The sequence below is a fragment of the Rhinolophus hipposideros genome (genome assembly GCF_964194185.1).
Source record: "Rhinolophus hipposideros genome assembly, chromosome: 4".
NCBI lineage: Eukaryota > Metazoa > Chordata > Mammalia > Chiroptera > Rhinolophidae > Rhinolophus > Rhinolophus hipposideros.
This window is the reverse complement of record NC_138050.1, coordinates 16,602,785-16,628,124: the sequence shown is the minus strand read 5'-3', so window position 1 is coordinate 16,628,124 and position 25,340 is coordinate 16,602,785. Positions and strand designations below refer to the sequence as shown.

Sequence of the window (25,340 nt, the reverse complement as noted above, 5' to 3'; positions counted from 1 at the left end):
ATCTACTTTATTGCAATATTGGCTTTATTGGAACGGTCTGGAACCAAATCACAATGTCTGTGAGGAATGCTTGTAAGTAACTTCTGTAATCTTCATTTCTACAAACGTTAAGTCCTATGGAAGCGTTCTTTATTTTTGTCCTGGAGGGCATAAAGACCTTTTGAGCACATGAAGGAATTATAGTGTAAAATTCAGCTATTTTCTTCCCAGTTCCCTTGGACGTGAGGCCCAGAGATGTTAGTTGAGACAGAGTCCAGACATCATAACACAATTCTCAGGAAATAAGGATGAGCTATCAGAGACCCCACACTTGGCTTTAACACATTAACTCAGAGACCATCATCCCTCAGAAACCACCATGAATCTGAATTTTACCCAAAGGATTATCCTCATGATTCTTGGGTGCCACAACCTGAATCATAAAGACTGGCAGGAACACACCAAGCCACCTAAGTGGAACCTTAAACACCAGCATTAGTAAAAGGCTAGAGTTTCTCTCTTCTTTTTTGCCAGTACTAAGATGAAGCTTCACTTGACAGTTAGTGACTTCACCCAACCTTTCAACACCTCAGTGCAACTACAACAGTTCAGAAGTAAGTGTCCTCGGAGTGACCTTTCCAAAAAGGGAAGAAAGACATTCACTTCCAGATTGTAAGTCTCCGTTTTTCTCTTTATACTATGGATATACTTACTCCCAAGTGAAGCATTCATCTAGAATACATTGAAGAGAATGTGAAACTTGTCTAGTTTCACTTTTACTGAATGGTCATAGAAATTCTGACGTTTCCTGACTGATACGGTGCACTGGGTAGTGGAAAGTTGAGTATTTTCTGAATACAAAAGAAAATCATACACATATGCTAACACATAGAGAGGTATGTATGGGAGGAACTGGCTCCTAATGTCAGAAAATAAACATGCTGAGCTTTGAGAGGATGTTATCAAGACCTGAAGAAGTTGACGATTCGGTTGATGGATTGGTAACCTTAAACAAACCTTGAAGCATAAATAATAAATAAAAAAATTAGTTGATTCTCAACTTGCCTTAATACAGTTTATAAATTCTGAATGCAGAACATCTGTTCCATGGGTAAATTGGTCTCTTTCTTCTCCTGAGTTGTCATTGTCACCCACAAGGGAAGGCTCTGGTTGAAATTCCTGATGAAATTCCCCTACTAGGAAAATACAGAGATAGACAGAAAGCATGGTTTTACAAACTAATGAACAAAGCACAGATTACCCTCAAATGTATCATCTATTATTTCAATCTTTTCTCTTACCTCTTAAGGAGGTATATGAATGACCCAAGTTTTCCCTTCTCTGAAGGATGTAAGGAAAAGATTAAAAAAAAAAAGAAGAGGAAGAAAAGGAAAAGAAATAGAAAACCCTAAATGGAATTTTACAGTCAAGGCTTCTATATGTCTTAGTTCCTTATGAAAGAAATGAAGTTTCCTCTTACTTTTTTAAGGAACAGAGAAAATAATTATAAAAAGAAAGCAATTTGTGCTCTGAGTAATGTGTGATGAGTAACTATTTCAAATTCAAAATTCAACAACTATTTATTGAGCAACTACTAAATGGCAGGTATTATACTAAACATTGAAGGGATTTTAAAAAACAGTCAAACTTGACTCATGGTCCTTAAGTAGCAAACAATCTCAAGAAGAGTGTGGGAAGGAAGTAAGACAAGAACCTAAAATCATTACAAAGATGTAACTCTGAGAAGGGTCACAGAGGGGATAAAACATTCTCAGAGCACATCCAACTAGAACATATTCCTAAGGGTTTGGGAGAGGAAAAAGGAACACTAAGCAGATCTCTGCTCTCTGATCTGAAGACTAAGAAGGATCAACGGCCACTATTAAGAATTCCTGACCAGCAGAATACTCACTTCTACTATAGAGGGGAAAAAACTCACTGCTAACAAATTGTATAATTATTTTATTCTTAAAATTTGCCTAGAATACTATCTTATATACTGCATAATATACTAAAACTTATCTAAACTAGTAAAGTGTCAGTTATAATTTTGCATAAAGTATACAGTTTTTTGGGGGACAACATATAGTTCCAATCATGATCTCAGATCAATATAAATGCTAAACTTAAGTGCTCAATTTAAAAACCTAAATGTAAGAAGTGAAAGTGAACACCAAAGTTTGAGTTAGTTTAAATGGATTTCTTCTCATCACTAATGAAAGCATATTGTAATTGGTAGAGAGATAATCGGCATATAAATCCAGTTCTATACCATTCATGCATCATGAAATAATTTATCACAAATTGGTAAACATAAAATTTTAATATTTTCTTTAAAAGTCACTGAATAAACACAAAATACTGCCATAATGCAATACATGAGGGCTTCTCACCAAGATATGAAATACATGACTAGGATTTTGAAGGTATGCAAGATATACGAGTAGAGCGCTTAGTGATCATTTGGTGATCATTCGGTGATTATTAAAGAAACACAGAACTTCAGAGCTACAGAAGACATTAGAGATTACCTAATCTAAACATCTCATACACAGATGAGAGAATTAACATCAATTGACTTGTCCAAAGTCAAGCTGGGGGACACATCTCAACTACACATTTCCTACCCTCACATGTTGTTAGCTGTGGTCATGTAAGTCTAGCTTATAAATGATGGATACTCCTTCTAGGTTCAGTCCATTAAAACTTCCTGTAAGCAAACCTCCATGCTCTTCCCTTTCTGCCTTGAAACAGATGGACTGGGAAACTTTGGAAGTCTTGTGTTACGTAAACACAGTGGAGTCACAGCATGAGAGGAGCTTGGGTCCTTGAATTACCATGCGGTAGGGAGTTGCCTGTCAATCACTAACGATTATTTAGACTTGATTTGGGGATTTTATGTGTTATAATAACTATAGTTATCTGAAATATCTATATATCAATATTTTCTTTCCAATAATGGATCTAAAGAATCTTGTATAAATCTTCAGAATGAGTACAGCTCCATGACTGTCCAGCTACATGACCGCTGGCAAGTTACTGAAACTCTCTGAGCCTATAAAATAGAAATGATTAGACTACCTACCTCAGAGTTTTAACTTTCAATGAGTTCAGCTTCACAGATTAGTACAGTACCTGGAGCATAGGAAATGCTCAACAAACATTTAACTATTTTCATTGCCATATTTGAATATATTGTAAACACAGCATTTGACTGAAAAACAAGTACTTTCTCTTCATGCTTCATTCTCACACCTTTGACTGGACTAAGGTGATGGCAAGAGTCCTCCTTGATGATCTGTTCTTCTTCCATGATATTTGACATTGGCACATTGAGGCTAACAGTGTCTTCATCAGAAGGCTAAAAAGAAACAGGGTACTGCTTCATTCAAGGGGGAAGTGTTATCAACATAGATGAAGATAATGCTATGTGATTTAAAAAAACAGACTGAGATTCTCAAAACATAATATCAAATAAAAGATGCCCGATACAAAGGACAATTCCATTGATATAAGTTCAAAAATGGGCAAAACTAATCCATGGTGTTTGAAGTCAGGAAAGCGGCTGCTGCTGTGTTGGAGGGGGTGGGCGTGCACGTGGGGCTCTCCAGGTGCCGGTAAAGTTTTCTTTCCTGAAGTGGCAGCTGTGATATGGGTGTACTCACTTTGTCAGAATTCATTGAGCAAACACTCATGTACCTCTCTGTACATATGTTTTGAGCTGAAATTTTATCAGGTGCCTGACGGTATTTTCTAACCTAAGAGTCAGGGCACTAAGAAGGCCTATGTAACACCTGACAGAACAAAGGAATGCTTGCAAACACACTATCACACTAGCCCTAAGTCTAATCAATTGTTTTAATAGTAATGTTACTGTGAGATCTGACAACAATATTGATTTACCAAAACTCCAGTAAGGTTTCATGTGGCTCGTCACAAAAAGCAAGCAGTCTACTTCTGTGACAATGCTCATTTATTTACAATGCATTTCATGTACAACACTATACTTCTGTTCATTTCCCTGTTTTAGGATGAGGACGCTGTATTAAATGTATAAAAGTGCTAAATGATTATAGGACTTAAACGGAACATGTGTTTTGTGTAGTTTTCAGAATAACACTTCAATTTGGTAATCAGAGTTAGTTCTCTCTGTGGGGGGGTGGGGGGAGGAAGGTCTTGCTTCCCACACCAGTTGATGAAGTTTATTCAGAAAATCTATGATTCTGTCACAAAGGAAATATGGAGCCACATTTATCTTCCTATGGCTCCACTTCAGTATTGCTATCTAGTGAAAAGCTTTCCAAATCACAGAGATCAGGAACCTCCATAGAATAGACTTCTATGGAGTATGTGGTTTGCTTCTAAATTCCTGAGGCTATCACTGTGAGAGTGCAGTGCTCATTTACTTTTGGACACATTCACAAATTGTTCAGAAACTGGCAGGAAACAAACATGCATTTCATTCATTAAACAGATATTCACTGAGCCCCAATTTTTTGGCTTGTTTATCTCGAGAAAAATGTGTTTTTAACCTCTTAATGACATGCTAAATCAATCAGATAATAGCAGCAGCCAAAGAAAGGGAATGAGGTGTGATCTTTGAACCTCACAATGAGATACAAGTGGGGAGCAAGATCAACCGACCATTCATGGTAAAATATTGCCCAAGAGAAAACAGAAAGCTACCCAGGGTAATTCAGAACCCTTATCTTCGTAATAAAGCAAACTTGTTGGAGGCCTTCTCAGGTAATGAGGCTACAATGTGAGACAAGAAAAGGCCAATGGGAAGATTTGTGCATTTTATGCTATTGAATGTAATCCTCTCTATAGTTCTTCCTCCCACCCTGCTCTCCTCTTAGAAACTCAGCAAAATTCCAAAGATAAGCAACTAGTTAAAAGGGAGAGAATAAACTCTTGGCCTTCTCTTTTAGAATGATATTAGCATCCTATTTATACTAAGTGAGAACAAAAGGATAATGAAGTTCTTTGTGTAATGTTTCTCAATGAACTTAATTATCCTTAGAAGACAGATAAAGGCTAAAGCATAGTCTGTCTTAATTTCATAGAAAATAAGCCTAGGGTAAGTAATTTCTGAAATAATGGGGCATTTCAGGGACTTATGAGTTTTAATAAAGCTAAAGGGGTGGAATTAAATACAACTTATAAAGAAATGTGTTGAGTATTTTCTCCCCCAAGGAACCATAGTAAAGTATTCATGCGGCTCCATGAAAGTCATTTTCTTTTATGGACACTGGCCTTTTTTCCTCGCCTACTAACTCTTCCTTTTGCATGTTCTATATTAGAATGGTTTTAAGGTTTCCAAGTTTTTTGTTTTGTTTAATACACTGCTTTGTAAAGCATTTTTTAGTGAATTCAAGTATCTTAGCTACATATTAAACCTCAAAGGTCTGAAGATAACTGGAAAAAGGCATTTTTCCTAGAATCACACATAATCAAAATATAGATTCCTTAGATGGAGTAATTGGCCTACTAACTACATAGCCAAAGAGTATAATGTTTCAAACTCTACAACCACAAAATCTCAGCAAATTCTCTCAACAAGGGAAGACCTGATAACACATCATCTCCTACTCACTCTACCTGTCTCTTCTAGCTCCCCTGGTCAAGAAGCTCCATTTAATGGTATAACATTGAGCGATTGGGGGACTCTAATAGACTATAAATGAGATAACAAATGTGCTAAATGAGCTTTTTAATAACCACTTTCAGAAGCTCTAGTGTAGGAGGTCCGTTATCTTACAAATAATTAAACTTTAATCCAATGATCTGAAAAAGAGTTCCAGGAAACAAATATTGCTATATAAATTATGGCTACTCTTAAATGCATTTTCTTGGAGTAAACTGCTAAAATGCAATGTACATTTGATTCCTGAAATTTATGCATGCACAACTCTTTCCTTAATTACTCTGTCATTTAAAAACAAATTTATAAAAAATCCCTCAAGGATATTTGCACATCACTTAGTCATTTTATAACATTTATTAAGCATTCAAGAATATTCCAGATAATGTGGGGGTGTGGAAGGAGGGGAAAGAGATAGGAACCCTACTCCTGAGACAGTTACAAAATATAAAGACGCAGAAAAACAGCTAATATTTATATACTACTTGGAGGATTTCAAATTGCTTTCACAAACATTATCACATATTTCCAGGCAGGGGGGTTAATGCCTTTTATCAGAGAGAATTTCTGATAAAAAATTCAATGAATGCAGCAGATATATCTAGAAGCATAGAAGGAAAAAAATCACAAACGGATCATGAACTTTACCTCTGTGGCAGATAATCGTTTATCTCCATTATCACTTCCAACGCCTGAGTCAGAATCCTTCTTGCTGGGGTAGATGCCATCGATATTGAATTCATTTACAAAAAATTAAAAATCACAAAGTTAACAAGATACATCAATTTGTATTCAATGACTTTGCCATACAAATTTTTATTATTACCGTAAGGCAACAAATGAGCCCAGCCTCATAGTAAAGAATATTAAGACAAGGCACTAATGAAAACCAGATATTTGTACTGTCTAAATAGAGTACAGAATAAATTCTTTGTGTTCAGAGTTTCATGGATTTGCACTCTAACCAAGCAGCCTGCTTTTAGAAACAGTGAATAATTTGCTTATTTTCCTGATTCTAGCATATAAAAAAGCAAAAATGATGTAATTGCTTTTACCTCTTATATTTTTAAACGTTGGTAAATTTCAATAATTCTGTAAACTTTAATCTGACTAAATAGATTAAATGGTATGTTTTTTAAAAAAATAATGAATACATATTTTAAGGATTATATAAAGGTACCATTAAGGTAGACTGAGATTTTAAGTCACCAGTTCAGTTTTTAAGTAAAAAGTTAAGGGAAGTTTCTGCAGTGAAGACATCTCAAAAACAATCTGTGTTTCTATAAGTGTGTTCAGTGTGTGGGAATTTTGTTCTCTGAAATTCAAGGCCAGATTTATGCCATAAAAAGGCCAAGGACCTGTGAAAGGATTCTAACACTTCCATTCTAAACAGGAAATGCCAAAACTATGCATACTGTATTTTTAAAAGACAATTAAAAGAATGAAGCCTGCAGTTTTTCTTAACAATGTTCCAGAGGCATAGTAAAAAGTTAATAATTAAAAAAGGCATGTCTGAGCTTGATGTCGCTGTTTTAACTGATAAGTAAAAATGCCTATATTTATATTATAGATGTTATTTATATATACACACAATATAAACACACGAGTGTGCACATATATACACACACATAGAGGATGAAAGAAGGACTGATTATTGATCAGGAGAGAGTAGATAAGATTCGAGAGATGTCAAAATATTACCAACAGGATCAATTTTCTCCTTACTCCGAAAGTTTCTGAAACTCTGAGTTAGAAATCTGCATTGGTTAAGTGGAGCAAAGGGATTTTTGGAGTTAGCGACCTGGAACAGTTTGGCCTAGACAGATTCTAAACAGGGGCTTTGAGGCAGTGCAGTCACACTCACCTGTCTTCCACCTGCTGGTGTAATTGCGGCCTCTCCATCGTGTGGAGGTAAAGGGAGTCGGTTGTCTTAATCTGACATGCTTGTATGCTCAGATACTTGAATATGTGCACTTTGCCCTTTGTGCAAATCTATGGGGAAATTGATAATATGTATTTTTTTAATGGCAAAACAAAATATAAACACTTGACAACTCTACATATTTCAATGTTTGCATTTTCATTTTAAGCAATACTTCAACGATGCACACCAAATGTGATCTATCCAAAACTTGTAAGAATTTAGACAGTCATGTCCTCCAAATTCCACTTTGAATAGAAAATCATACTCAAGCAATTTTTGGTGTTTCTTGCACTAAAATGCAAAATTCTAACAGAAATGTGTTTAAGCACACATAATGTCAAAAATATAGAAGTCAGATAACTGACCTGTTAACGTTCCTGGAAGCCTATATGCTTCATTTTTTTCTCACACAGTTTAATATTTAAACTTGAATCTTGTCTCTACATAATTAATAATCATATTTCAAAATGTTTAAGCTCCATTTTCCAGCTAACATTAAAGTAAGGAATATATTACTTTTTTTTGTAAGCCATACACTCCATGAAAACGTTTCAAAGGCATGTACAAATAATAAAATAATCAAGTATGGGATTGCGGTGATTAAAAGAGTGAGCCAAATGCTGGTGAATAGACTTGATGTAGCAGAAGACAACTTATTGTAGTCAGAATCACCCAAGGTTTCATCTTTTTGGAGATTATGACTGCTTATGATTATGTCTAATGCCAAATTAAATCAGCAGAATATGAAAAAACTGGCTGTGTTGAGAGTTGCCTGACCCCTCGTGATAGCTTATCCCATATACATTTGCTAGACCCTCACCTGTGCTGGAGGAGACTGCAAAGGGTTATTCTCAAGTAGTAATACTTGCAGCTGCTTCATCTCTCTAAAACAAATGGGAATCACGAGCACTTTATTGCAGGAAAAGTCAAACTTTACCAAGGGAAGATCTACTAGTTCTAAAAAAAAAATAGGAAAAAAAGAAAGAAAAACAAAAAACTCAGAAAGCAACACGATTAAATAGCCAGACATTCAAAAATTTACTTTCTGTTTATCAGGAAAAATGTCATTAGCATAATATTAAAGCAAGTTGTATATCAGGGATATAAAGTATATATATATATGTATATATGTATTTGTGTATAATATTTTATCAAAGGGAAGGGGAAATCTTCCATTGGGAGTCCAATAAATTTAAAATGTTGTTAGTGCTGATAAGCGCTGGAAATACTTGACATTTGCAATATCCGCTGTGTAAAAAGGTTTTTGTATTTTTTCAACCCCAGCAAAACAATCACATTAGCCACACCACACAGAACACGTTTATGTTTTAACTTTAAAATGTCTCCAAGCAGTACCTGCTAGTATACGAATAATATGCTAATTACAGAATATTCTTCTCTGTTTAATGTATCTGGGCTGGCATAACTTCAGAACTAGTTTCAAGAAATATATTCATGGTGCTTTAACTTCACTTTAAAAAACAAGCTCTACTTCAGAATTTTGCCTCAGACCCTGTAATCCTGATTTGATAGGGCTTTATTCCACTGCTTTTAAAAAGTCTTCTGTAGCTCCACAAACAAGACAGAACATTATATTTAGCTTAAAATCCCCACCCAATGGCACAGTAAACACTCAGTAATTTCAAGTATTCCAATCAACATTGGCAGCTGCAAGAAACGAAGTCAAATGTATTCCATAGAGCAAAGAGGCTGAGCCACTTAGTGACGTGGGACAAACCACTGAGACCTCTACGAGAGAGGCTCGGGAGGGTTCATTGCTGACCAGGCCTCACCACATTCGTTATGGGACCTGGTACAGAGTGAAATGCGGCACTTTGGAATATTCAGGGAGTTCCAAAGCAGGAGGGACAGGAACTATAAAAGAAGAGGAACCAGGGACCAAGGCAGTGCCCTGGAGTAAGAATGAACACTATTCCTCCTCTCCCCTTGCAGGACTCAAGGGTTTTCACATCATTCAGCAGTTCTTCTTCAAGTCCCACCAACAGTGAGTCACCTAGCAACCAGTCTCTCTTCTCCAGCATTCAACTCACTCTGGGCCGTAAGGGACTTTCCTTCTTTCATACTTGAGTGAACTACGTACTTTGTATTAAAGGAAGGCGTCATTGAACTGAAATGCTAGAAAGAAGACAAAAGAGCATGAACTCAGCAGGTCCCAAACTCAGGTTCAGGATAGGCAGCTGGGTTAGAGAAACTCAGGAAGTATGCTTTTTAACTCACCCTGAGTAATTCAATGCTCAAACCCAGCTCTCCCTAATCGAACAGGTGATTTGCCTCGGGATACACTAGTCCTGGTGATTGCCTTGAGGTAAGGGCTTTGGGTGGCAAGAGGTGGAAGACAGTGGGAGCAAGTGAACCTGGAGGACAGGTTGGAATTCAGGAAGTTAAAGGAAAAGGGAAAGGAAAACCCTTGCACGCATCTGTAGTTTGTTTCTAAAATGGGTAAGAATTAGGGGGATTATATATAAAGGAGTGGCTCCTTGCTGCAACCTCCAGTAATATGAATCTTTCTCTTTGATGGTTAGCTTTACTCACAAAAGTTAGTATAGCAAATCAGTGGCAAGTTTTAACTGGACTATGAATCTTCTGGAATTCTTTGCCACTTAAGAGGAAGACTTCTTAAAGCAAAACTGGAGGACTAAATTCCTGAAAGACAGCAGAAGGCCGGGGGGTGGAGGGGTGGGGGAGGAACACTTACAGGCAGATAACATAAGGAATGGTTTTTATAATGACTGTCCCTTTCAGTGCCAGCTTGGAACACAATGACCATCTTCGTTTAGGAAAACTAGAACCTGACAGTTTCACAAAAAAATGGGGTAGATAATAACTCTGGCCCCAAAAAGGTCAAAAGAAACAGCAGAAAAAGGGAGTAAGGAAAAACTAAAATCCCATTTCTGTCTGTTGCAAAGAGGGGCAATGAATGGCTACATGAATCCTCTGTCCATTTTGGTCCTAGAAAGAACAAAATACAGTCTCCTCATTGCAGCAGATGTAGTAAAACCACCACAAAATCGATATGGGTAATTAGGACACAAACTTTTTTCTTCTCTTCCTCAAATTGAAAACATATGAGGAGGGGTACTCAAGGAGAAAAAAAAAAAAAACAAGTAAATATGGAAAGTCTTTAAATTCACTGCCTGAAACCATTATCAGTGCTCTTTTGTTAACAGAGTTCTCCAGAGTGAAGCAAAAAGAAACTCGATATTCAGGAAATTATTTTTTAAAAAAGATTTTCCAGTAAACTGATGTTTTAGCTTTGACTACATTTTAAATTATTGAACCTGAATAAACATAATTATGGACAGTATAGAAATTTGTAACTGATCTTTTTAGGGAAAGGAATGCTTTTAAGGTAAGAGAGTAAGGAGTGGTGAGAGAAACAAAAAACGTTATTTTGTAGATGCACTTTCTTTCCATACGTTTCTAAACTACTACAGGCAACCGTAAAATGATTAAATCCTTTTGAAAATGAGAATTCAATTATCTGTGATGATTTCTCAGTGATTAACATGAGAGTTTAAATTTAAGTAAAAGTTTTCTTCCATGCTATGAAAGGTTACATGCTTATAAATTTGCTGTTTCAGGTGTACAAAAGTGATTAGACATTTACATAACTTAGAAAATGATTACTCCAATAAAACTAGTACCCATATGACACCGTATATAGTATTACAATATTATTATTGACTATACTCCTTATGCTATACTTTACATCCCCATGAATATTTTGAAACTACCAATTTATAACTCTTAATCCCTTCCCCTTTTTACCCAACCCTCCAACTCCCCTCCCATCTGGCAATGATCAAAATGTTCTCTGTACCTATGAGCTTGTTTTTCTTTTGTTTCCTTATTTTGTTCTATAGGTTTCACATATAAGTGAAATCATATGGCATTTGTATTTCTCTGTCTGACTTACTCCATGCAGCACAATACCCTTTCGGTCCATGCATGCTGTTGGAGATGACAAAACATCATTCTTTTTTATGCTGAGTAATATTCCATTGCATATATGTACCACCTCTTTTTTATCCTTTCATCCATTGATGGACACCCAGATTGTCTCCACATCTTGGCCACTGTAAGCAATGAAAATATGGAGGCACACGTCCCCTCAAAGTCATGTTTTGGGTTTCTTCAGATAAATACCAGAAGTGGGATTACTGGGTTCTTCTTTGTCTTTTGTTATAGCCTTTGTTTTAAAGTCTATTTTGTCTGGTATAAGTATTGCTATCCGAGATTTTTCAGTTTGTTTCCATTTTCATGAAATATCTTTTTCGATCCCTTTACTTTCAGCCTGTGTCTGTCTTTTGTTCTGAAGTGAGTCTCTTGTAGGCATCATATGTAAGGGTCTTGTTTTCTTTTCTTTTTTTTTTTAATTAAAGTTTATTGGGGTGACAATTGTTAGTAAAGTTGCACAGATTTCAGATGTACAATTCTGTAATACATCATCTATAAATCACATTGTGTGTTCACCACCCAGAGTCAGGTCTCCTTCCACCACCATATATTTGATCCCCTTTACCTCATCTATCCCCTTACCCTCTGATAACGGGTCTTGGTTTCTTATCCATTCAACTACCCTATATCTTTTGATTAAAGCATTTAATCCATTTACATTTAATCAATTTATTGATGGATATGTAGTTATTGCCATTTTCTTATTCATATTTTTAATCTTTTCTTTTCCTTCTTCTTCTTAAAAAAGCCCCTTTAACATTTCTTGTAATACTGGTTTGATGGTGATGAACTACCTTAGTTTTTTCTTGTCTGAGATGCTCTCTATCTGTCCTTTGATTCTAAATGACAGCTTTACTGGGTAGAATAATCTTGGTTGTAGGTCCTTGCTTTTCATCACTTTGAAAGCTCTTCATCACTTTGAATATTTTGTGCCAATACCTCTCTGGCCTGCAGTTTCTGTTGAGAAATCAGCTGACAGTCTTATGGGACTTCCCTTGTAGGTAACAAACTGCTTTTCTCTGGCTGTTTTTAAGATTCTCTCTGTCTTTAACCTTTGGCATTTTAATTATGATGTGTCTTGGAGTGGGCCTCTTTGGGTTTACCTTATTTGGGACTTCCTGGACTTGTTTGTCTATTTCCTTCACCAGGTTAGTAAAATTTTCTCTCATTTCTTCAAATAGGTTTTCGATTTCTTGTTCTCTCTGTTCTCCTTCTGGTACCCCTATGATGCAAATGTTGTTACACTAGATGTTCTCCCAGAGGTCCCTTAAACTATCTTCATTTGTTGGATTCTTTTTTCTTTTTGCTGTTCTGATTGGGTGTTTTCTGCTATCTCATACTCCAAATCACTGATTCGATCCTCTCCTTCATCTAATCTACTGTTGATTCCCTCTAATGTATTCTTCACTTCAATTATTGTATTCTTCATTTCTGACTGGTTCTTTTTTATGCTTTCTATCTCCATGTTTACGTTTCCTATCTCTTTGTTGAAATTCTCACTGACAGCATTGCATCCTTATAACCAGTGTTTTGAACTCTGTCTGGTAGATTGCTTATCTTCATTTTGTTTAGTTATTTTTCAGAGCTTTGTTCTTTCCTTTCATTTGGGACTTTTTCTTTTTTGTCTCCCCATTTTGACTGCCTTCCTGAGTTTGTTTCTATGTATTAGTTAGAGCTGCTATGTATCCCAGTCTTAGTAGAGAAGCCTTACGTAGTCCTGTGGGGCCCAGTGGCAGTTTCCCTGGTCACCTGAGCTGGGTAATCCAGGTGTGTCCCTTGTGTGGGTTGTGTGTCCCCTCCTGTTGTGGTTGAGACTTGGTTGCTGTTTGCACATCAATAGGAGGGACTGACCCTCAGGCTGATTAGTTGTGAGGACTGGCTATGACTACAGTGGAGGAGCTGTTATGCAGAGGCTGACCCTACAGCACAGGATTCGCTTTAGCAGGGCTCTGGAGCCTGCCCAAGCTGTCCTTTGGGTGTGTCATTTGTGGAGGTGGTTGGGTGGTGCTCTGGTATGGTCTGAAGCTGGCCAGTGGGTTTGTTGGTTCTGGGGCCTTTTGGGAGGGGCTCTGTTATAGGCCAAGGTTAGCCACTGCCTAGGCCCTACCCGGGGTCAGTTGGTATGAGGTACAAAGTAATCTGCAGATGGTTCCACTCGTACTGCACTTAGAGGTGCCTGGGAGAGGCTAAGCTGGGAACCGAGGCTGGCTACCACTAGTTCTGGGCTTAGGGCTGCTTAGCAAGAGGGACGGGCCATGCTGCTTATTTCAGGTCTGTCAACCTTTGACAAAATTTAGGAAAGTCTGTAGCATAAGCCAAGACAGGCCATTTGTATAGAAAAGCCACTGGAAGTGGCTTGGGTGGACCTGCAAGTTGAGTGGGGCAGGGTCTCAGGGAATCAGGGCAAATGCATGTTAGTGAAGTTGATGGAGACTCAGATATGGCAGCCACCTGGGTGTGTATGCTGGGAGTGGAGAGGGCTCAACAAAGAAACAACGGCGTCCACCAGCTCCTCCATCTTAAGGAAAGCTGCTCCTCCAGCCCTTTCAACTCAGCTCCTCCCCATGTCCCTAGTGCTTTCAAGCTGCTGCCCAGAGAGCTCAGAGCAAGTGAGTCCGTCAGTGAGTAAGTCTGCAGGCGGGTCCTTTAAGAGGATGGCCTAGGACTATAGCTGGGGAGCCCACTGTGGGCCTGGGACCCCTCATCCCTCTGTGGGGAACCTCCAGAGCTGAGATAGCCCTCCTGATTCTCAACTGCCACATGGGATGTGGGAACAGCTTATTCCGCTCTCTGCCCCTCCTACCAGTGTCTACCTGGCTTCTTCTGTACGTCCTTAGTTGTAGGACTTCTGTTCAACTAGATTTCAGGTGATTCTCAATGATGGTTCTTCTGCAGTTTAGTTGTAATTTTGATGTGGTCGTGGGAGGAAGCTAGCATAGCATTAACTTTGCAGTTTTGACTGGTAAATTTACTGTTATTAAGAGTTTTCCCTTTGTACTTGCTCAAACCAAGAAAAATAATTTCAAACACTGAAAAATGGGATTGCACAATGACAAAATGAAAAATCAATATTTTTATACCAAGTCATCTCAAGTAATAAAGTAAACCTTTATGCTGAGATGGTTTCTAATTCTGCTTCTTTAAAATCCTAGTCATACTGAGAAATGTGAAGATTGCAGATTCTTAAACCTTCCATCTATAAAGCACATTACATTTTATAAAATTCTTTCCCTTTCATAAGCATCATTTGTTTTGCCTCAAGTAATGAAGCATTTCAAGCCAAAAATCAAAAAGCAGCAACAGAATAATAAAAATCAGGCAGCTCTCAAATACCAGCATTAACGTCAGATTAACCAAATGTTAACTGTTTCCAAATATATGTTTTTGCTCTGAGTTATATTTTAAAATATATGTTTGAAATCAAATTATGCCTAGTGTCCTTAAATGGAAACGATGGAAATCAATGTGATCTTTGAAAACCAGAGGATGGGTGGAGAAAGCATTCAGTGTTCTGCTTATCAACTCATTCCCGATTCAGATCCAAACAAAAATTCCAAAATATGAAATTCAGGTCCACTATCATCTACAAGGCTGATCGTCAAAGTTCTTAATGGTACGACATTTCTGAATAAATATACCTTTTTACTTGAACCCCAACACAGTGTATCAGAGGGACTCTGTGGAAGCAGTCAGCTGCAGGGAAGGCTTTGCCCGAGTCTGGCTCCAAACCAGGGCTCTCTGAGGGGACTCAGCGCTCCTGTGTGTCAGTGGCACTTCGTCCCAGTGCTGAGGCCCTGGAACCATCAGTGCTTCCAGGCTTTGAGAAATTCACCAAAACTACCACTGACATTAGTCCAAGTATCACCCAGTAGGAGCAGTGCCCACTGCTGAAAAACAGATCTCGGACATAGGGGTTTCCATCCAGGGCTCCCATAGCCCCCAAACTAGAAACCCTGACAGTCAGATCTGCAGGACGAAGCATGTCAACTAAACTGTAGGCATTGTGTTCCAAAACCAATTCATGTTTCCTCCTGTTATGAGCTGACTTCTGTGCCCTCAAATTCATGTGTTGGAGTCCTAACCCCCAGGACTTCAGAATTTGACTGTATTTGGAGGTAGGGTCTTTAAAGGGGTAATTACCGTAAAATGAGGTCATTAAAGTGGTCCCTAATCCAATATGACTGGTGTCCTTCTAAGAAGAGATTATTACAGAGACACAGAGGGAAGATGACATGAAGACACAGGGAGAAGATGGCCATCTGTCAGCCAAAGAGCGGGGCCTCAGAAGAAACGAAACTGGTTGACACCTTAACCTCAGACTTCAGCCTCCCAAATTGTGAGAAAATTAATTTCTGTTGTTTAAGCTACTCAGTCTGTGATACTTTGTTATGGGAACCTGAGCAAACTAATACACACACACACACACACACACACACAGAGTCTTGTACAGAGGAATGTTTTCTTGCTGTGCCCGTTGACTAAAACTTGAATATAACTTTTCTGTTGCCTGCACGAGAAATTCAAATTATTGTTAATATTAGTAGGCATATACAAACATAACCTGATCTACTGCTTCACAAAAGCAAACAAAGAAACAAAAGTCTCCCATTTTACTCATTTTTTTCCCTCTTTCTTTTGTACCTTGTGGTAAAACTTTAAGGTAATTTCTTCTGACATTCAGTTCTCGTAGAGATTTCAATTGACCTATCTGCTGGGGCAAGGCTGTGATCTCGTTGCAGCTGACATCCTATATCAAAAACAAAGAGAGAAATAATAAATGCCCTTTTCCAGGAAATCAAGCACATCATGTGAAATCTCCTTAAGGAATTTCAATATGAGTACAATTACACAGGTAGACTTTCATATTGGTCTCTGGGTTCCTAGCCAAGTAAGGCTTAGCACAGAGAAGAAAAGGAAAGTTCAATGATTTAAACATTCCCTGAGGAGAGGAAAAAGGAAAAAAGGAGGGCGTTGGTAGCATTTAGTGGTTACTTTGCCAGCCTCTTGGCCTACAGTTTTCATAGGCTTCAATCTTATTTAATTCTCCCAGGAAACCCATGAGGCAGTATGACTAGCCTACTGTTTACAGATCAGAAAAGTGAGGCTCAGAAAAGTTCAAGTGCAGAGTTAACACTCAGAATGAATTATGAGCCCACTGTTCAGCCACTATCCCATGGAACCTCTAAATAGATGAGAACACATCCTACCTTACCAAACGCTCACATTTTACAGTGAAAAAGTGTGAATATCAATGCATTGTTTTGATGCATTATTTGTTTAAAATGGAGTTATTATTGGAGGGCTAGAAAACTTGCACCTGAACACCTTTACATGCATTTTATAAGCGAGACTGTGACGTGTACAGATTGTGTCTTTGCTTTGGAAGGCTAATAGTCTATTAATCATCCATTGGAACCTCCTTTTGACATATGTAAAATGGAGGCCATTTTTAATCTTATGTATTCTTTTCTCCCCTGATCCCACTCTTCCTCTTCGCTCTGGTAGCTGTGCCCGGCTCTTCACCCCCCTCTCCTCAGCTATTCCTTTAGTCTAGACCAGCTTTCTCTCTCAGGTAGACACTTTAAGACTCGCCAAATTGGTTTCCACACATCATTCTCAGATGCATCCTTCCCTGAATGAAAATTTACACAGTGTCATTCACCAGCTTAAACATTTGCAACAGCTCCGCAGGAACTACAGGGTAAAGTTCCAAAAATCTGCAGCAAGCCCAGCTCTACGATTCAGGTCTATTTCTCCAGTGCCATCTCTCTGAGTTACCTCCCTTGCCTCCCATACTCAAACCATGTTATTGCTGCTTGCAGTTCCCAGTGTGTGCCAAGCTGTTCCCCAGTCCCAAAACTTGTTCAGGCTCTTTCCCTGCCTGGTATGTCATCCCCCAGTATTGTCCTCTTGTCCCACATGATTCAAGCCTTGCCTTTTCCCTAAAACCTTTCTCAAGGCTTCTGCCACCTCTCCCACTCCAATCTAACACCCGGGGAGAACTGACCTCTTTTCCTTTGTGGTCCTACAGATAGGCTGTTACTGTATTCATCTACTCAGATGTTTCCCTTCTCCTATAAGCCTGTGAGATCCTAGATGGAAGAGACCACATCTTCACTCCATTCTCCTGGTGCCGAGCAGAATGCCAGGTATAAAGAACGGATCAACAGATGTTGGATGAAATTTCTAAAGCCCATTGCTGTTGATGATCCACAATACTGCAGTTTATTCAGTCTCATGGCTGGGACCACAGGATGTGCAAAATCTCTTGCAGGTCCTTCTTGATATAGCAGAACCGCAGATGTATTTGGGCTATGAATGATTCCAATGAGATCAAGTCCTTAAATATTCCACATCACTGCTTAACCTGCAAAAATTCCCTCTTTCACTCCCCCTTTTAGAAGGCAGCAAAGCCCTATTTCAGAAACCAGTTTCACATTCACTCAGATAAGACAAACTCACCATTGACCAATCCCTCTGACCCGGGAGCTATACAGAACACAGTGGGTTTCTGCACTCTAATCTCATCTCATCTAAACATCCTCAGATGAGCTGCCAATCTGTCAAGGTCATGAGGATGTTAAATGAATACCACTTGGTGAAAAGGAATAATATCACTCCTGCCAAAGGGAATGAAGCCGCAATCTATAAAGGCTGAGGGCACACCATGCAATCAGCCCACTGTTCTCTTTTGTACTCAGCTGTCTGACTGGGGGTGGGGGTGGGGTGTGGTATGTGGTGGGTTAAGATCATTAGGTGTTCAATGGCATCACACCCAAGATGGCTGTTGCTGCATCACTCCTGGCCCAGAAAAGTCACACAAAATTTTATGAAAAACATCCCTAGTGTTTAAAGGGAAAGAAACCCACAAGCACATCTTGCAGAACCATAAAAGTATAAGGAAGTAATTACAAAATTAGGAGGTCCAGAGATTTGTTCAGTCACTTTTGGCCTCTCACTGAGTCAGTAAATTACTCTACCTTTCTATTCTTCCATATATGAGAAATGAAAAGTGAATGCCTTTTTCCCCTGAATTTCTATGGCATTTGATCAGTCACAGAAGAAAACCAAATCCTTTCAATGAAAGCTTCATCTTTCTTTGCCTTAACCAAGTTATAAATAAGCCAAAGATACCATTCCATTGTATTTTAAAAAGAGCCCTCACACAAATGGTACACAGGTAAGCCCTAGAAATATATACAATGAAATCATTCTATTGGACTCGCAAAGTCACACTGGTGATGTTTGCAGGGCGGGTCGTGGGGGAAGAACTAGTGGAAATTATGTTCCATCTCTAGAGAGAATTTATATTACTGAAAACTAAAATAAATTTTTATAAGTCTGTGAGTGACAGCATGAGAAAGTTCCTTTTGCAGTTCATGGGAATCATAGATTTTCACTGTGACACTGACAATTTTAAGAAGTGTCAAGGACACACATTTTAAAAACATCCTTCTCTTTAAAAAAAAGGAGAGGGAAGCAAAAAGATAACAGATATATTTAGGCAGCATATTCACAGAATGAAATCTCGTGCGATGTTATCCCATTTTTTCACGTGTACTATATTCATCCTGTACTTTATTCATTACCCTCCAGTTAGCCAGAATTGAGGGCATGCTGTTTCTCTAAATATAAGGTAATTTTTCCAACATATATTTCTAACATAATGGCTTTATCAAAGATCAACTCCCCTCAGCTATATTTAAATACTAATTTACCAGTAGGGAAAATGGCTACCCGATTTACTTCTTCTTTTCTTTTTTTTTTAAAGAACGTCACATAGTGATAAAAACAACTTTTTCCCTTTTGACTTACAAGACAGGACATCTGTAGCCAATTAGAAACACAAAATCCAATTGTCCATTCACGTTTTGAAAGGTCTATAGTGAAGGTCAAATTGTTTTAATAGGGGCGGCCCAGTGGCTCAGGCAGTTGGAGTGCTGTCCTCCTAATCGCTGGTTCGATTCCCCCATGGGCCAGGGAGCTGCGTCCTCCACAACTAGACTGAGAATAGCTTAAATCAGAGTTGGAGGGGGGAGAAATATTTTTAAAAAAACACGTTACTTTAATAATACTCTGCACTGCAGTCAGTTACTTCCTGTCCTGACAAAATAAGGAAAAAAAAATGCCCAGACAGATCTAGTATACAAGTGAGATAAGGACTTTTCTCTATTATATAATCAATATTGTATAAAACTGCGTAAAACTATCCCCTCCCAGTGATTGAACTTGTCAAATTTAAGAGGTCATGAATTTCAAGACAAAAATAAAATCCCTTAGGTAATTATGGCTTAATTAGCTGGGAATGAGGAGGAGGAAAGAGAAGATAATAGTCTAGATGCTTTGGGATAAGATATTTTTGTTTAGAAAATGTAAAAGCAATATTCCTAGAAGGGCCTGGTTCTCTGGAACATGTCTGGCTATGGTTATCCCAAGATAAGATAGGGCTTTCTTTTTTTTTTTTTTTTTTAAGTTCATTAAAGAAAAACAAGATTTGGGAAAATACATAAAAAACAAAACAAAATACTAATGCCTCACACTTGTGCAATTAATTAGAATTTACCAAGGCATAAATTCCAGATTCAGTGGCTTCTTAGAATAGTCAAGTAAATTCCTTCTTAATTATCTATTAGCCTTAAGCTTTGTCATAGAGAAAAGAAATTATTCCAAGCTTCATTGAAATCAAACTACCATATATTTAGTGTTATAATATTACAAATATACAGGTAGAATCATCATAAACATATCAAAAATATTTACTAATTCCTTTCTTTTTGACACAGAAATAAATCTAATTACTATACAATAACATAAATACTCAAACTTAAATTTCTATGGATCACCAGTTCAATTTTGTCGTTTAGATAAAAACAAAATAGAGAAGTTTAACTATGACTTATTTTCCACTGGTTTAATCAACATGCTTTTAAGTAACCAGAAGAAAAACTTTAGAAGATGCTCTTTTCATTAGAGCCTTTCTAGGCAATAAAGTCTCTAGAAGTGTTAAATGCCCATTGGAGATTAATACATTTTTGTTTACTAAGTGCTAGTTGTTAATTTACCTTTAGAATGCAAAAATGATAAGGATTTAAAACAGAGTAAATTCTCGGATTATTAATAGGTAATGCCAAGTAATGCTCACTTTCAGAAATTAATGTTGTGAAAATGACTAGAAGTGCTTTTTAAGGTGTGACCTCTAATGAACACCAACATAAATACTGTGCCAAGATTATCTCTGTTAGAGATTTCCAGTGAGGCCAGGCCACACTGCGGAACTGCACGTGGTATTCCCATGAGCTGCCTTGCTCTGACTCTCAGGTTTTAAAAAACAGTGTGGTTATACTATTGCTTAAGTTGTATTTTTGTAATAAATATACCTCTTTTTTTAAGGGAAGGGAACACAGATATTTGGACAGGAAACGTAAACTATTACCGTTGGGCTCCCATCACGTGACCATGCCCTTCTTTTGGAAATGTCTTTTGTATGAATTACTGGGTCACTTTAGGTAAATGTCTTAACCTCTCTGTGCATATGTAAAAAGAAGAGGTGAGATTAAATAATTCTAAATTCCTTCCAACATTAGGAAAATCACTTCAAAAAAAATGAACCACTTCAAAAATAATGAACAGGCTTTGGTTGAAACATATGTACGTGACTTAGGGCTAATGTCAATTTTGATTTCTTAGCAATCTAAAACTCAATGCCTGTAGACAGGCATCGAGAAAAATCAGTATGTTCATTTAAACTCCCAACTTTTTCAAGCAAGCTCTAGTATGACAGATCATTATCTCTCAAGACTTACTGAGTGTCTCTTTCCAGTACAAAACTCTACCTCACACCCTTCCACACACCCATAAACACATGCCCCACCCCACTGCTCTTCCTAAAAAAGGCAGAAATTAAAGGAACAGAAGGATCTTGAACAAGTCATGGGTTTCCAATTGTCCCACAGAAACCAGAGAGGTTAAGAGGCATCTCCAGAAACTACAAATGGATGAATAAATAATAATAGCAGACACATGAATTTGCGTCTCCACTACGTACCTCAGAGATTGGAATGCTACGCATAAAAATAATAAAGGGATTTTTCCTTAGAATCTGCTCAATAAATCCTGTCTATGATCAGTCCTTGAATTCAAACTCCACACCACCAAACATTGCATGAAAACAGAATAAAAAATAGTCAGGACCCAGTCTAGTCAGGACCAGGAAATGTACCTTCCAATCAGTTATTACTTGAGTCAGGCCCTGTGAACTTTTTGGTTGTAAAAGCAAGTTTCTGAATCAATGATATTGAGCTTTCATACATGCAGGCGGGAGCTGGAAGACACGATTTTCACACACTGCATGATTTGGGAGAAGATAGAACTGAGAAAAAACAAACAAGAAATAGACCACCTCTGCACCCCAGCATGTCAGCATGCACAGAAAACCAATGAGAAAATTCCTAAACCTTTGGCAAATGCCCTGTAATGTTCTCGAATTTACTGTGTTCTAACTGGGTGTATCTGTCTTCCTAGCTGTCTGTAATTATAACATATGGATGGCTTCATGCAGCGTCTCTTACCAAATATTTACCATACCTTATTCTTCAGGCATGATTTGACAACAAAAGAACCATGTTTCCAATATGTTAACATGGTTTTAGTGAGTAAAATGAGTTAGTCAACACAAGAGAAGTCCGCTGACCCTCCTTCCTGGCTGTGGTTCCTCGGTGAGGACACTTTCAGGCAGACACTGCCCATTTGTTCCACACCCTGTTTTTGTAACATATCTGATTCCCTTTCAGCTGTTCACAGCCTGCCACAACTTTAATGGGAAAATCACAACAAGTTGAACCCAGGAACACCAAGAAAGAAGTCATGGCTGCTCTCCATGAGAGGCTTATAATCTCCACGAGGACCCAATGAGCACAGCTGCATTGTGCTATGGAAAAGGGAATGGACTTCGATCAGGCAAACCTGGTTTTCCCCTCAGCTCCTCCACTGTGTAGCCCCACAGCTTTGGATAAGTAATTCCGAAACTCAAATTGTCTGGAAAAGGTAGATATGATACCCACCTCATTGGATTAATGTCAAGATTATATGAAATTACACGTCACGTACCTAGCAGAGTATGTAGCATGTAGTAGGTGCTCAGTAAATGGCAGTGCTTTATCTCTTCCCATTAGAGAAAGCACACACAGATACACAGATTTACAAAGTAATATGTCCAAAGGCTACAACTCTGAGGGAACAAGGCGTACAGAAGTAACTCAAAGTGGCCAAGAAGGTCAGAAAGTTTTAGATCATTCCCATTAGAAAAGACTCTGGAGGGGCCAGCTCCACAGAGCTAAGATTACATACATTCTCCTGGCCTCTTGTGGATTCAAGAAAAGGACATCTCAGTAGTGCTTCTTAATGGCTTCTTCATGGAAGGAGGAGCAACCGCTGTTCAATATGCCCTGCACAACCTAAATGGCTGGACAAGCCCATCACTGAATGGCACTGCGTTTTGTTTTAAGATTCTTAGACAATTGTGATACGTTTAAGAAGGTAAGATTTTTTTTTTCCAATTCCAATTTATCACAAAAATTAGAAAAGACAATTCCTTTCTTGTAGATGGCTAAAGTGTTTTTGTGTTTATGTCTGTGTTTGTTTTGTAAGCAAATGGTGACACTGGAATGCTCCAGAAATAAACAGAGTTTACTTAAATAAACAGAGTTTACAACTCAATTTAGGATACTCTGATTCTAATGTGAAAAAAATTAAGAATATTTCTTCCAGAATAGTTAGACAATGCTGAGCCTAATAAGTTGAGAGATTTTATCAGCATTTAGGTGACCTAAGGTATTCTGAATGCTTGGGGAGTTCCCATATTTTTTAACGAGATGGTTACTATGTAACCATAAAATAGAAGACTCCCAAAGCAATTCTAGACTTACTTTAGGGTCTCCTGAGATTTTTTTTCCAATTGATAGCTAAAAATCCTCTGACATGGTTACTATAATAACACTACTATTTTTAAGCAAAAAGATGAAAGATAAATAAGAACGGATGGAAACTAATCTTTTTTTAGTCTGTGACCTTAAGGAAGGTCACTTACCCTTTGTGGTGAAATAATGGCAACTTACTGAATTTTTGCCAACTTCACAAGTGAATCTTTTTCAGGCTTGCTTAGACACGGGTGTCAGCAGAGTGGAAAGAACGCAGGCCACCCCATCCAGTAGGGTGGCCACATGTGGCTACTGAGCACGAGGAATGTGCCCGAGAGTCCAACCTATGAGGCACTGTCAGTGTCCATACACACTGCACATCAAAGACTTAGTACAAAATAGAATATAAAATATCTCATTAATTTGTTATTATATACATGTTCACAGAATAATATCTTGACTATCTTGGGTTAAAATATATTATTAAAATTAATTTCATTTGAGTATATGTTTTCCGGTGTAGCTACTAATTTAAAATTACATTTGCTGCTTGCATTATCTTTCCATTGGACAGTGCTGGGTGAGGATGTTTCAACTTAAGTAACAAGTTAGCTACGCCAGGGTGACGGTTGGGATAGTGCTTGCTCATCATTGCTTGCTCATCATTTCTCTGCCTTGGGGTTTGTCATTTGTAACATGTCAAGACTTTGGATTAAATGCCTTATAAAAGGCATTTAGGCCTTTTACATAGGGATGGCCCTAACATTCTAGAACTCAAGGATTCAGTAGTTACTGTAGTGGAGAAAAGCCGCATGGCTTAGATAATGACCGTGCTGTAACTGAGAGGCAGCACAGCTTTTGTTAGAGTTCGGCTCCAGACAGGGTGCTTAAGAAAAGCTCAGGGCCTTGTGTACAGCCACCCAGCAGCTCGTGTGTCCCAAGGCTGGAGACAGTGCTGTCCTACTTCTTCCGCCAGCCCAGCAGCTGACAAGGGTATTTGAGGAAAGCCCTGCTCTGGCGTGGGGCTGGCTCCAGGGCTTGGCACCTGTGCTACCTATTAACAGATGAGCTGGTCCACAGTTTAGCAGCACAGCTGACGGATGGCACGCCGTAGGCTTAAGCCCAGGGCGCAGTGGGACAGAAACACATTCCGGCTGCCAAAAGGCTCCCAAAGACTGACCTCATCCGGGTTCCACCCAGGCACAGGAGCCCAAGAAGTGGAAAAAAACAACTTGTAATTCATACTGTGTTTGCAAGGCCCAATGCAAATTCTAGCAAACCTGAATTTTGTGATTTATCAGACTCATTAATGAAGCATATAACTATCAGTTTCATCCAAAACATTCTTATTCTGTATTTGTTTTCTGGAACCAGTTAAAATGGTACCTGCTCACTGAACTTGGACTCCAAGAGAGAGTCCTCTCAACCCAGCATAGTACTTGGGCATCCGAACTGTCTGTCCCAAGCCATATTCATGGCCCACTTTCCACCATTTGATGGCAGCATTCAGCAAATCTTTCTAGGTGCCTATCATGTGCCAGGCACCGGAATGCAACAGCAAGTAAGATATAGTTTCTGTCCTTATGCAGTTTTCAAGGTGTGGAAGGAACTGGCATGGAGAACACCACATAAAATGACAAACGTGACTCTGGAAATTTTATGACAAGTATAGGGTGCTTGCTGTAGGAGCACCTACCTCAGGCTGGGAGGATCTGCGAAAGCTTTTCAGAGGAAATAAGATCTAACTTGGCTATGAACTGACCAAGAGAGGAGGAAGAAGAAACACTCCACATAGAAAGAGTGATTTGCTCAAAAGGGCAAAAGTTAAAATGAACTAGGTGCATCTCTAGAAAGTTGGAATTTAAGAGGGTGAAGCAGCCAGGAGAAAGAGGTGAACCTG

At 38.4% G+C, this 25,340-nt stretch overlaps 1 protein-coding gene across 4 annotated transcripts in view; it reads right to left on the bottom strand.

Moving 5' to 3' along the window:
- The window catches only part of LRCH1 (leucine rich repeats and calponin homology domain containing 1), a 198,208-nt gene that overhangs the window by 48,027 nt on the left and 124,841 nt on the right, over positions 1-25,340 (bottom strand). For all 4 annotated transcript variants that reach the window (XM_081047090.1, XM_081047088.1, XM_081047087.1 and 1 more), the window contains exons 4-9: positions 16,167-16,272; positions 8,368-8,504; positions 7,488-7,615; positions 6,272-6,335; positions 3,235-3,340; positions 1,045-1,175 (exon numbers count right to left, since the gene is read on the bottom strand). In XM_081047090.1, the coding sequence (XP_080903216.1) occupies positions 1,045-1,175; positions 3,235-3,340; positions 6,272-6,335; positions 7,488-7,615; positions 8,368-8,504; positions 16,167-16,272 (672 nt within the window). The remainder of the gene's footprint in view (positions 1-1,044; positions 1,176-3,234; positions 3,341-6,271; positions 6,336-7,487; positions 7,616-8,367; positions 8,505-16,166; positions 16,273-25,340) is intronic.